Source organism: Microtus ochrogaster, unplaced genomic scaffold (genome assembly GCF_000317375.1).
Source record: "Microtus ochrogaster isolate Prairie Vole_2 unplaced genomic scaffold, MicOch1.0 UNK44, whole genome shotgun sequence".
Taxonomy (NCBI): Eukaryota; Metazoa; Chordata; class Mammalia; order Rodentia; family Cricetidae; genus Microtus; species Microtus ochrogaster.
The window spans coordinates 2,122,730-2,136,989 of record NW_004949142.1 but is presented as its reverse complement, the minus strand read 5'-3'; the positions used below and the strand labels follow the sequence as shown (position 1 = coordinate 2,136,989).

Sequence of the window (14,260 nt, the reverse complement as noted above, 5' to 3'; positions counted from 1 at the left end):
TGTAGACCAGGCTGGCCTCGAACTCACAGAGATCCACCTGCCTCTGCCTCCCGAGTGCTGGGATTAAAGGAGTGCGCCACCATCGCCTGGCTACAACAGAAACTTTAAACCATACATTATCCAGAGCCTGTCTACATCGGAGAAATAGCCTCGGCTTGGACAGTCCTAGGAAATTTCTTCTTTCCTTTTACATTTCATGCAGGCTAATTTTCCTCTCCACCACTACATCTACTCTGATCACAAAGCAAAAAAGTCACAGGAAAGTCACCAGCTTCAGGGAAAGCTTAGGAGGACAAAAGTTAAACCTGGCTGTTGAAGGGTTCTTTACAATACAGTAGCCACATAAAGGATCACTGAAAGGCATAAAGAGAACACTCTGAATAATGTATTTTCTTCTAGCACCATTATTGCCTCTACACACACAAAATCCAAACAGGTTGGGCCATCCATATTATGTATAGTCCTGTACGTTTTAATGACACAGCAACTCATTCTCACCAATTACTGGCAAATACTGAGGCTATACAATGACTTAAGGTTGTAGGAAAACCAGACTGTTCTAGTAGGGGAGAGGATGGGAGAAGCCAAAATCTTGTTTAAAAGGACAACAAATTTATCTAGAAACAAGATTTGTTTCATAAACAATGTTTTCATTCATTTTGGTAAATTTAAAAAACTTACCCTGAAGAGATTTTCCCAATCCCTGGCCCAGCTTCCACCCATGTTTCTGGAGTAAGCGGTGTCCAATATTATCCTGACAGACAGAACAGAGAGACAAACCAAAAATATTCCAATAATATATTCTTCCCTTCCTAGTGGCATTAAAATAGGTGATGACGAGATAATTCTACATATATGCATGCAAAAAGGTGCTAATAAAAGGGTAAATGTGCCCAGTAAAAGGGACATTAATGTAAAAAGAAATGCTGGCTAGTATTTTATATGGGAAGAACATATGGGAAAGGGTCCTTTCTGATAGTGTGCTGGGCAACTTCTGTACATAACACTTTAAAACGACAAAGGGGGGAAGGAAAAAGGGGGAGAATCCACTTATGAAGTTTTAAAACTAACATTAAAAAGCATAAAATCAAGGTACGATCATATCCACCACCTAGACAGCACCACTTTAAGAATTTTTTTTTTAAGAAAAGAAAAGAAAATCTGCATTGTGTTTAGTTATTTTGTTTATGTGTCAGGCTTTCATGATATAAAGTAAGTTGTAAGTGTAAGGCTACCCCCAGCACGAGAAATGGAGACAACCACCAAATCCAGGCTATGCTTGATTGGCTTTTATATATATAACATATAAATATAACCAGCATGCAGCCAATATTAAACTGAAAACATTGAGGTTAGTAAAACAAGAAGTTAAATTGAGTAAACAAAAAATAAAATGAGCTCAAGCACAGACTGAGTGATGCATTTCAACGTGTAGTCTAACAAAAATGCTAAGATGTTAGAATGAAACAGGCCTAGCAATAAGTCAACAGTAAAGAACCATTAGTGCATGTGGGGTCAACATACATAATGTCTCATCTGGAAACAGTATTTCAATGAAAATCATATGAAAGATACTAGAAACAACAATTAAATGTCAGCTACTGTATGAAATCAAGAAATCAGAACTTTCAGAGCCCTCTGTTTAATTCTCTACTTTTAAAAACTGTTGTGGAAGCAACAAGACTAAGCTAAAGAACCACTAAACACCACGGGGGAAAATGCTACTAATCCAGAAAAAAGCTAAAGGCTGGGCTGTAGCTCAGAGGAAGAGCAGTTGCCTAAAACACACCAGGCTAAAATACCCAGCACCACACACACATTAAAATAAACCAAAAAAATCTTCAATATATAGTTCAAGTAATTTATAAACATAATCTAATTCTATCATCTGAAATAAATTTTATTATACCTGAAATCAACTTAAAAAGCCTTGTAAATATCTACTTGCTTTTTCCTTTTCTTTTTTTGGGGGGGAGGGGAGGTTCAAGACAGGGTTTCTCTGTGGCTTTGGAGCCTATCCTGGAACTAGCTCTGTAGACCAGGCTGGCCCTCGAACTCACAGAGATCTGCCTGCCTCTGCCTCCCGAGTGCTGGGATTAAAGGTGTGAGCCACCACCGCCCGGCTCTTTCTTTCATTTTTGTTTTCATTTTGTTTTCAGTTTTTGGAGACAGAGTTTCTCTGTGTAGCCCTGGCTGTCCTGGAACTCACTCTGTAGATCAGGCTGAACTCAAACTCAGAGATCCACCTGCCTCTGCCTCCTGAGTGCTGGAATTAAAGGTGTGTGCCACCACCGCATGGAGTCTTTTTATTTTTCTTAAAAGAACAATTTCTGTAGCACAATTAATAGAAACCCAGAGATCAATTTTGGGTTTCAACCTGAAAGTCAAAAAAATAAAACAGCCAACCACTGACTCTTACCTCTACCTCAGTCTGAAATGGTGATCCTGCCTCCAGAATCTCAGAAGGAGACTGAGACTGAGTCTGAGAGCTGCCACCTCCCATTTTATATTCCCCATAGTGCTGGGATTAACAATGTACACCACTACCACCCTGTCTCTATGGAAAATAGTATAGCTACTGGGAATAAAGTGTGTGTCACCACTGCTTGGTCTATAAGGCTGATCAGTGGGGCTGTTATACTCTCTGAACTTCAGGCAAGGTTTATTTATTAAAATACAAATGAAATATCACTACAAATTTCCTTCTACAAATTTAGGACAACATGCAGCTGAGCTGAGTGATGGCTATTTTACCAGTGAAGGTGAGAAACCAGACTTTGATTTCCCAGGAAGGATCTCATTATCTTAGGCTGGTCATAGACTTGCTATATACCCTTAAACATCTGATTCTCCTGTATCTAGCTAGGCAGGGCTGAGATTACAGGTATGCATCGCCATACCTGGTTTATATAGTGCTGGAAAGACAGCCTAAAGCTTCATGCACACTAGGCAAATACTCTACCAACTGAATTATTGGTAGCCCTCAAGATACTTCTTTTGTGATTTTCCTTTTTCTAGATAGGTCTCACTATGCAGCCTACCAGGATAGCCTGGAACTTGTGATATTCCTGCCTCAGCCTTCCAAGTGCACCACCATGCCTGGAGTACTTAATTTTATGGGGCTCCAAGGTGTTTTGAAAAAACAAAACGTGGAAGCAAACAATACAAAGCTGTTTTTAAAACAAAAGAAACTATTGCGATATGTGGTATATTCACACACACATATAAAATATGGTATATTAAAAGGCCACTAGAAATTATTTTTGCTAAAAATAGAATTAGGAAACAAGTCTGTATGCAACCCCAAGTGATCATGTTCACATTATTAAATATCACAAAATCTTAGCTGAACACTGTTTCTGTTTCTCTTCTCTCCTACACTACTAAGAAAAGCATTATCTCGCCCAACTACTTATAAATAACTTCATTATTTTTTAAAGTTAAAAAAAAAGGCAAATGGCAAATCATATTGAATCACATCTTTAATCCTAGAACTAGGGAGGTAGAGTCAGACTGCAAGTAGATCGGAAATTCAAGGTCATCCTTAGCTATCTAACAAATTTAAAACCAACCTGGGCTACAATAAAAAAGGCCTAGGGATTTAGTTTAGCTGCACAATATTTGCCTAGCAGTGTGAGGCCCAGGTTTGAGCCATATCACCTCAAAACTTTTTAAATTAAAACAAAAATATATGAAAGCTAAGATTAGCAAAAAACAAAAACAAGAACAACTCTTATTTTCCTACTACCAAAAAAATATATGTACCTCTAGAAATGACAAGGATAACAAAATGACTCTTAGATCATGTAGTGGAGCTTGACATGGTGGCACACTCCTCATAATCCTAGCAACAATAAGGCTAAGAAAGGAGGATCACCTTCAGTTCAGTGACAGGACTAAACTGTGAGATCTTACCAAAAAAAAAAAAAAAAAGCCAAAAAACCTAGTAACTAAACCATTTCAGTTTATCATTGTTTATTCCCTTGCTATCCTAATGCTGTAACTGTATTTGTTTGGCACAAAGATTTATGTATTAAAAATGCTGACAAAAATTGTTGTCCCTCCCCCATTCACTGTGATCTGTGGTTTTTGTTTTGTTTTGAATTCAGTCTTTGGCCCATGAGATGAGACATTATGCTGACGTGTTATATTATGAACGCACTAAAATAAACAGACAGATGAAGCAGTATGCTATTTCCAAAAGCAGTGCAAGTGGAGTGAAAGCATTTCCATACGAACCTGGCTTTAAAAACTGGGCTGTCAAAAGAACAGTTAAATGTAACACAAAGTAAGAAACTGTCCGATCACTAATGGTCGCTTTATTTTTATTTTTTTTGTCTTGTTTTCAATTCACTGCTTGCAAGTAATGTATTTATTAAAGAAGACTGAAAGCATAAGTAAACCACGAGTCAAGACCAGCTGAGAGATTCAAGAGCAGCGTGTTGTGACTGACAACAGTGAAAGGAAAAGCAAATGTTAAAGGGAGAAAAAGAAAAGTTTAGGGTCATACACATTAGCACTTTTACAACGCCACTCAAGAGGCCGGCTGTCACCTCTGAGGAAAGCTGCTGACAGGGAATGGCAGTGGTGTCACTCTTCTGAAGCCTAATGTTAAACGGTTCTAACTTCTCAACTTTTCTGAGCAGGAGCAGAGAACGGAATGTTTGAGGCTATAAACTATTGAATATGCCACTGAGGTCTTCTGACTAAAATAGACAACAAAACTGTAGATGCAACTCCCACCAGACTCAAGTAAATGAGTAACTCATAAAGGGAACCTGGGCCTCTCCTATCACTTCAGACTACCTGTTTTTGGAAGAAAAGCTGTTGTGTGGCTCTCCACGGAATTATTCAGTATGATCTCCTACCAAAAAGAAAAATAAACAAGCGGTGGTAGCTGTGGTCAAGACATAATGTATACCTATAAGAAATTGTCAAAGAATAAGTTTTTTTTTAATATTTGTGTGTGTGTGTGTGTGTGTGTGTGTGTGTGTGTGTGTGTGTATCTGCAGGTTCCTGAGGTCAGAGTGTCAGACACCAGGGAGTTGAAGTTAACAGGCAGCTATGAGCTTCCCTGATGTGGGTGCTGAGAATCAACTTGAGTCCTCTGCAACAATACTCACTCTTAACCACTTGGGTCATTTCTCCAGCCTGAAGAATAAATTTAAAAAGAAAAAAAAAAGAAGAGAAACAAGGGCAGGAGTGGTAGCACACACTTACTCTCAGCACTCAGGATGCAGAAGCACCCAGGTCTCTTCAGTTCAAGTACATACAGCCTGGTCTACAGGACATGTCCTGTTCCAAAGACAGTCAAGGCTACCTAAGGAGACCCTGTCTCAATAAAACAAAATAAAGTGATAATAACAGAACTAGTTCAAGGATAGTCAAGGCAACACAGAGAAACCCTGTCTTGAACCTCTCCACCCCCAAAAAGTAAGAGAAAGCCAGGCACGGTGGCTTACCCCTTAAATTCCAGAACTTGCGAGACAGAGACAGATGGATCTCTGAGTTTAAGGCCAGTCTGATCTACACACAGTGAGTACAGACAGTCAGAGCTACATAATAGCGAGATCTGTCTCAAAAAGAAAAAAAAAAGGTATATCATGTGCCTATAATCCCACTCAGAGGGAGAAAACTAGAGATCCAAGGACTTCCTATTGAACCTGAAGTCAACAAGAAATGATCTCAACAAACTGGCCACGTGTGGTAGTTCATGCCAAAAATCCTAGAACTTGGGAGGTTAAAGCAATATCTCCATGAGTTCAAAGCCATCTTAAGCTATATACTGGCAAGGACAACAGGGAGACAATGTTGGTAGGAAGAGGGAAGGAGAGGAAGAGAGAAAGGGAGAGAAAGAAAAGAAAAAAGAAAAAGTCTAATATCTACATGTAGATATAATTTGTTTTAAATTATTTTACAAAAACAAAATTTAACTTTTTTAGTCTTTTCAAATAATGCAATCACAAAAATATGTGGTGGTAATAGACTAGGCTTTTTACAACTTAAATGTACATGTAAGAATTACAAGGAGGGCTGGAGAGATGGTTCGGCAGTTAAGAGCACTGGCTGGTCTTGGAAAAAAAAAAAAAAAAAAAACAAACCCAGGTTCAATTCCCAGCACTCACGTGGCAGCTCGAACTGTCTGTAACTCCAAGATCTGACACCCTCGCACAGACACATACAGGCAAAACACCAATGCACATAAATAAAAATAAATTAAAAAAAAGTATTACAAGAAATTTCATTTTTAAGCTAAGAAATAAGGTAAATGAATTTTTCTTAAGGAGGATACACAACCATGATTTTCTACCTGATTCAGTTTCCAGAGCTGAGCTTCAAAATGGCAGCTATAAATGTTCTTCAGCTGAAAATGAAGTCCTACTGTGTTCAAATGTTCAGCTGAACTGAAAACCCATTTTGTGGGGGGAAGGGGAACAAAATTATATCCATTGACTTATTTTGGTTTTCTATTTCTAAAATTAAAACATAAGCTAAAATCATGTATTACCACCAAGCATGGTGGCACACGCCTTTAATTCCAGCAGGCAGATCTCTGTGGGTCCAAGGCTAGCTTGACCTACAAAGCAAGTTCCAGGATAGCCAAGGTTCTTACACAGAGAAATCCATTCTTGAAAAACTACGTACAAACAAAAAGAAGAGGAGGAAGAAGAGGAGGAGGAGGAGGAGGAGGAGGAGGAGGAGGAGGAGAAGAAGAAGAAAGAAAAAAATCTCAACTACCGACATGTGTTCCTGCCTATTATGTGAGAGTTTTCAAATGGGAGATCTTCAAAAGCAAGAAGTACTTTATAAGTAACTACCACTTTGCTTAAAATGTAATAACATTAAAAAAGCAAACTAACAAAAACTTCTTTAACTATTTTTGATGGTCCTCAAATTTTTTATATATTAATTAAACATGAAGTACAAAAGCTTCCCAGGAACTGTTCTCTGCTCCATGTTACCATACACCACCACAGTGACAAAGACTATTTGGCAACACCACCATCAAGTATGATAGGAGCCTGACAAAACACAGATAAAAAATTATTTTAGTGCAAGGGGCTAGAAAATTTTGATACTAAAAAATAGAATTTCATATCAATAGAAAACTACACTTCTGATATATCAGTGATTAGATAAATATTAATCCCACACTCAATTTTCTTTTAGTTGACAACCACATTCAGTTTATAAAATTTAGCCCATTTTCAGCAGGACAAAATTGGTCTCTTGAGTGGGCTGTAAGCTTTGCTGATTGTGTATCAGAGACTCTATAAGCAAGAACCAATGCTACCAGGTGAACCCATGCAAAGAACAAATTTGTAAAAATTCCCCAAATGAAAAAATCTATAGCTCACTACAGATGACAAATGAAGACTAGAGAGAAAAGCCATATAGTAATGCTACACCATTCAGCTCCAAGAAGCATATTGTTTATTGTGCAGTCCACATAAAGTCACTGCTAAGAGTCAAATTAGCAGTCTCACAGTTACATTTTGGAACTAGTGGAGTCCACAGATCTAAACAGATATGCAATAGAACAAAACTCTAGCTATACCTGTACCACTAAATCCTTAGATAAGTAAACTAAACATTGGCAATCAGAGTTTGAAAACTTAACACTAATTTTTAAAACCCACTCAATCTGACAATTCCTAAAGTCAAGATTTTAATCAGGTAGAACAAAAAAGCAACTAATGGCTAAGGAACAGTTGTACTTGGTACATAGGTACAACTGTATTAATGACAGCATCTTTTCAAATATATGATGTAGGCATTTGGTCTTTTGTCCAACTTATATTATCCCATGTTGTTTATCACCTTCAAACTAAGATAAAGGTCATAAAGAACCATATATCCTAAACTATACCTGTACCACTAAATCCTTAGATAATTCTTATAATTATAATTATAATCAATCTTATTCTTATAATTATAATAGAACCTAAGATTGGACTATAGCTTTAGATTACATTTAGCTTTCCAAATATTTTAAGTGATTAAAATTGTAATCATGGCCTGAACTTAAAAATCTTATAAACTAACAACTTTTAAAGTTCATACTAAAAAAGTTGTTTTCAGTAAAGAAAAAATGTTTTATTTTCTTCTCACCATAAATCAGATAACCAATTACCTACCAATTCTAATTTTCATAGAAAATGTTTACTCTTGACTACAAGGATATATTATTGGTTGAAATAAATGAAAATAAAACTAGATAGTAAATCTATGAAATAATTTATGAATCTTAGATTTTCATTTTAACACTGGCCTACTAAAACTGAATAACTGTATCATCTCACTAACAGATCCAGAATTCAGAAGATTGCTTAATGTATAATTTATTAGCATCTCTTTGAGTCTCATTTCACGTTTTGCTGGTTTGTATCAAATATGCTCTATTATGAAACAAATAGCCTTAATTCCATACTCATAATAGCCCTTCATACAGGGATATTCCTGACACAAACCTGGGCAGACCTCCATAGTTATCCTCTGTTGCAGATTACTGTTCTTACTTATTTCAATGACTACAACTTTAGCTCCTGCAATGATCTGTAGACTCCCAAAGCTGTGTATTCCCAGCCACTTTCGAGTTGCATGCTGTAGCAAAACAGTCAGCACCTCTCAAGATATTGCTGCAGAGAAAGATTTTGATTCAGCAGAGGCTCTTTCTGTGTTAGAAGCAACATTCCCCCTCAGAACAAAATAGCCTGAGATAGCCAGCCAGCCCTGTAAGTAAACACATCTTATTATCTGGTGGGCATTCAGATGATAGGGAACTTTTGCCTTTGGACGAGAAGGAGCACTACCTACTTTGATATCAATCATGTAGAAGTTCTTTTAAAACTTTAAATTTTATTTCCAAATGATTAGGTAGCAGAAATAAAGCCCTTTGTTTTCTGGGTCCCACTTTTCTTTTTTCTTTTCTTTTCTTTTTTTGAGTCCTACTTCTATTTAACACAATGCATCCTTCAAAGGTCTTCCTACTATTAAACTACCAATTCGCAATTAATGTGCATATTTATGGAAAAATATTTTATCATTAGAACTATAATTCAATAAAATATATATGTCTCTGACCACACATTTATTTTTAAAAGTAAAGATGCAGTCTGAGCACAATATCATTTGTTACTTTAAATGGAGAAGATTAACATTATCTAATAAACAAGACTTAAGCCGGTTCTACTCTTACTCACTGAGATTACTGGGCAGAGATTACACAAGCAGACTGTCTTGTCACAGTGCTTTGCTTATAAATACGACATGTCCAAGAAAAAAATCCTGGGCACTGTGAGGAAACAGTATCATTAGTTTCATGTCACAAAAACAGATTAAAAAAATTTACAATGTGGACCTACACAGGATTTAAAAATACTAAAGGTCAATGTTTTTTTAAAAAAAAAAATTTTTTTTCATTGGGTACAGTGAACCAGGCTACAGACTCAGGCTAATTAAACTTCCTAATATTGACAAGTCAATATGCTCAACAGAAATAGTTTATCCATGTGCCTCACAGAATATATGCTGGGGAGTTATTACCAGTAATTTGTTCTTAAAACTCTGACACAAAAAAATATTTTTAAATTAAAATGGAAAACTAAATTATTTTCTAATACAAACCATGCATTTTGCCTATGGATCTCATTATAAAATTCTGCCTGATGATAATCTCTGATACAGAACAAGGCCTATACATACCTTGGTGAGTTTTAACTTAGCAAAATGGGCGTGGCATTTTAATCTTATGTTAAAATATCAAACTAGACTTTCAGCACATTATCAGATACGAACTCTCCCTCTGCAGCATTATCACATGCGCCATCAATTACTGCCATGCCTAGTCTAGCATCATGCCAGCACATTAAGACAGAAAGTACTATATGCAGTGTTCACTGGACCAGAAAGACAGAAATAAGAAGGGGAGGTGGGGGAGAAAGAAACCCTAGAGAAGAAATTAAAAAAAGGCAGACCGTGCAATACAAACCAGATCATGGCTGCTTAGCTAATATGGGCCAACTGCTGTGGAAGAAAAATGTCGAACACCCCAAGTTGTGTAAATTTCTGTAAACATCTAAACACACACACAAACACACACAACACCAACCTAATTAGGAACATAAATATATGTTGATCCTTTACTATGTTATAGTTTTGAAAACAAAAGCTAAATTGTCTATCCTTTCTTAACTGCTTTGTTATCTCACAGAAGGGAAGAAAGCTAGTGTTTCTTACAGGGAGGGACTCTATCTTGACGGATATAAAATTAGGACTCCCTTTTTGATCTTTTATCCATTCAAACTTTACCAATGCTTCAATGAAATCCTTTTAAGTATGGAAATGTAAGCATGAATTTTAAATGCTGATAATAACAAGTTTAGATACTTTAACAATGGATAGTTATTTTAAAATTTTTAAATGCTCAAAACTTAAAACTTTTTTTTAAATTAAGAGACAGAGAAAAATAAATCTCCGTGTTCTATGACTTGGTATTATTAACATCATAGACTAAGAGGTATAAGAAGACAAATTAACTAGCTTGACCTGAAAAAACAAAACAAAACAAAACCAGTAAATATTTCTTAAGTGACCGAGACTAAGCCCACCACGTCTCACAAGGTCTAACAGTTTGCTACGTCTTAACTGCTTCCACTGGAGCATCTCACACATGATTATTCTGCCCAGAAAGGATTAAAGGATCAAAATACATTTTACTCCTTTATTCAATTTACAAAAACACTACACCCAACTTTCTATCTTTAGCAAAGCTTAATATGGGCCAAAATGATATTTTTCCACTAAATCCTAACTTTTTTCTGTTTTACACTGATTTCCCAACATTATTAAACCACATCCAAAACTCCACCTGATTACTGCAGAGCATGCAAGAAAACGGCTCTCAACTGCGCTATTAGTCCTAAGTTTAACTTCACTCATGTCAAGTGTCACACGAGCTCTATCTAACTGGCTAAGACCCAAAATATGCACGGGTCATCTTACCGATTCGATAGGCTTGTCGAGGGATGCTTGTTCAATCTCCAAGTGTCCTTCTTCATACTGATCAAAGTGATTACCCTGGGGGAAAAAAACCTGCAGTTATTTTTCAAAAGTAATTAATACTAAAGTGACTGATAATCTAGCCAACTAACTACAAGTTAGTTTAATTTGTTGCGCAATTGATCAAACTGTGAAGCTTCAAGACTGTGTTAATAAAATTAACCTTGGATCAGGGCAGAGCCAACGACTAGCTGACAAAAATTAGCCATAGAGAGTATGGAGAACCCAGGAAGATGAACAGAGATTTGCACAGGAAGCAGTAGGGAAGGACTTTCTTGGGCTTTTTTTGTTGGAATGGATAGAGACACTCTCTTGCTGGATTCTGGCCAAAAAAAAAAAGGTCAGCTGGTTGCTTCTCAGCTTCTCTGATCTTGTAGGTTTTCACCCCAACATCTGACGCCCAAGTCTCTATTGGTAAATAGAACAACTTAGAGTAAAAACAATAATTCGCTGATAAAGAAGTTGCCTAGTGAGAAACCTGTCTCAAAAAAAAAAAAAGTTGCCTAGCAGACCTGGCACATGCCTTTGATCCCAGTACTTGGGAGGCAGACGCAGGCAGATGTCAGAATTTGAGGCCAGAGTGAATTCCATGGGAGCAGGGCCACAGAGAGAAATCCTGACTCAAACAACCACACGTGTTGCCTACTATGCACAAGACCCTAAGTTCAACCACCAGCACAGGTAAATAACAAAAAGAAAAGAAGAAACAGTGAAAGGAAGCCAGGCACACAAAACAAAATGAAAAAACTTTAAGAGTCTATGTCTGGAGCTGGAGAGGTAGCTCGGTAGTTAAGAACACTGACTGTGCCAGACGGTGGTGGCGCAGGCCTTTAATCCCAGCACTCAGGAGGCAAAGGCAGGTTAATCTCTGTGAGTTTGAGGCCAACCTGTTTTACAAAGAGGATTCCAGGACAGCTAGGGCTGTTACACAAAGAGACCCTGTCTTGAAAAAACAAAACAACAACAACAAAAAAAACCACTAACATTATAATCAAAGTCAGTGGACTCAAAGTCAGGTTTGGTTTTTTTTGGTTTTTCGAGACAGGGTTTCTCTGTAGCTTTAGAGGTTGTCCTGGAACTAGCTCTTGTAGACCAGGCTGGCCTTGAACTCACAGAGATTCACCTACCTCTGCCTCCCAAGTGCTGGGATTAAAGGCGTGTGCCACCACCACCCGGCTTCTTTTTTCTTTTCTGAGACAAGGTCTTTCTATTTAGTCTTGGCTGGTCCTGAAACTTGATATATAAACCAGACTACCCTCCAACACACAAAGATCCTCCTGCCTCTACCACTGAGTGCTGGGTCTCTTACAGGCATGAATCACCACGCCTACCCCCAAGTGGTTTTTATTCATTTAGTTTTTAGTAGTTTTAGTTAATTTTATTTATTTGTGTGTGTATATTTTTTCACAAGCACTCACTTTCACATATGCTGTGGGGGGCAAGTAATCACAGACCTTGTGTGGAGGTTAGAGGGTAACTGGAAGCTGGTTCTCTCCACTTGTTGTAGACTATTTTTTTTTAGACTATTTTAACTATGTAAAGATGTGTTACATTTCTTTGTGCTGGGGAATATTACTTTAGCTGTGTAAAAGTGTTACTTCTGTTTATGCTGCATTTGTTTAATTTTTTAAATATTTATTTATTTATTCATTATGTATACAATATTCTGTCTTGTGTGTATGTCTACAGACCAGAAGAGGGCACCAGACCTCATTACAGATGGTTGTGAGCCACCATGTGGTTGCCGGGAATTGAACTCAGGACCTTTGGAAGAGCAGGCAATGCTCTTAACCACTGAGCCATCTCTCCAGCCCCATTTGTTTAATTATAAAAAGATACGCTCTGTGTAGTGACATTTGAATTGTATTTTAATGAATAAAGACTGCCTAAAGATAGCTTTTTTTGGGGGGGGGGGTTTCGAGATAGGGTTTCTCTGTAACTTTGGAGCCTGTCCTGGAACTCACTCTTGTAGACCAGGCTGGCCTTGAACGCAGAGATCCACCCGCCTCTGCCACCCAGTGCTGGGATTAAAGGCATGAGCCAACCTCCTGGCCCCACTGGTTATCTTTACAGACCAGATTATGGTAACACACACACCTTAATCCAGTAGCCACACTAGTTATCATAGAAACTGGGTGATGGATACCTTTATTGACAGTGGTGCATGCCTTTAATCCCAGCCCTAGACAGGAACGTAAAACGGAGAAGACAACTCTCAGATATAGTCTCCTACTGAGATTCCTAAAGGCAGGATTGCCATTTTTGGATTGAGGTCAAGTTAAGAGTCAGTAGCTGTTTACTTTTTGGATCTTCAGGTTGAACCCCAATTTCTGAGCTTTTATTAATTGTGCTTCATTGCTGTTTTTACCTTGCCTATTTAAGGTACCTGATTGGTATAAAAAGCTGAACAGCCAATAGCTAGGCAGAAGAGGGACAGGCAGGAGTGGCAGAAGAGAGAATAAATAGGAGAAATCTAAACTCAAGAGAGAAGGAGGAGAGAAAGAGGGAGGTGTCTGGGGCTGACAGGCAGCTGCCAGCCAGGAGACAAAGTAGAACGTACAGAAAGATAAAAAGGCTCCAAGGCAAAAGAAAAATAAACAGGTTAATTTAAGTTAAAAGAGTTAGTCAGAAGTGAGCCTAAACTGGGCCGAGCATTCAAAACTTATAGTAAGTCTCTGTGTCATGATTTGGGAACTGGTTGGTGGCCCAAAAGGAAAAGCCTACAACTGTAGGTTCTGGGGAATCAAACTCAGGTCACCAGGCTTCCCAGCCAGCTCACTGGCTAAACCATAGCCGGCCCAGGTCTTAAGTTCCTGATGAATGATCATATGAATTATTAACAAGGCTGTAACCATCTGACTTTTTTCCATCTAGATGAGGTGTGCGCCAAGTTTAAATTGATTTTAATTTTGACATGCCTCTTAGTCTACCTTTAACTTGATTCTGGCTAGTAAGTATATTACACAGATGTCTCTGTCTTTCCCTGCTCTCACCAACTAAAATTCCTTTTTGCTTTTGGTTTTTTGAGACAGGGTTTCTCTGTGAAACAGCCCTATGTGTCCTGGAACTTGCTTTATCAGGCTGGCCTCTTAACTCAGGGATGTGCCTGAGCCGGGCGGTGGTGGCGCACGCCTTTAATCCCAGCACTCGGGAGGCAGAGGCAGGCGGATCTCTGTGAGTTCGAGACCAGCCTGGTCTA

The 14,260-nt window shown here is 38.0% G+C and overlaps 1 protein-coding gene across 7 annotated transcripts in view; it reads right to left on the bottom strand.

Moving 5' to 3' along the window:
- Positions 1 to 14,260, bottom strand: part of Gpatch8 (G-patch domain containing 8) — a 73,911-nt gene that overhangs the window by 49,270 nt on the left and 10,381 nt on the right. For 2 of the 7 annotated variants that reach the window (XM_013354434.2, XM_005369103.3), the window contains exons 2-4: positions 11,005 to 11,079; positions 4,240 to 4,257; positions 682 to 754 (exon numbers count right to left, since the gene is read on the bottom strand). Coding sequence is in view for 1 of the 7 variants with exons in the window: in XM_005369102.3 (XP_005369159.1) it covers positions 682 to 754; positions 11,005 to 11,079 (148 nt within the window). In the remaining 6 variants the exon portion in view is untranslated. Of the gene's footprint in view, positions 1 to 681; positions 755 to 4,239; positions 4,258 to 9,991; positions 10,027 to 11,004; positions 11,083 to 14,260 lie in introns of those variants that run through there. The other 5 variants (XM_013354438.2, XM_005369102.3, XM_013354437.2 and 2 more) reach the window with 4 other exon arrangements.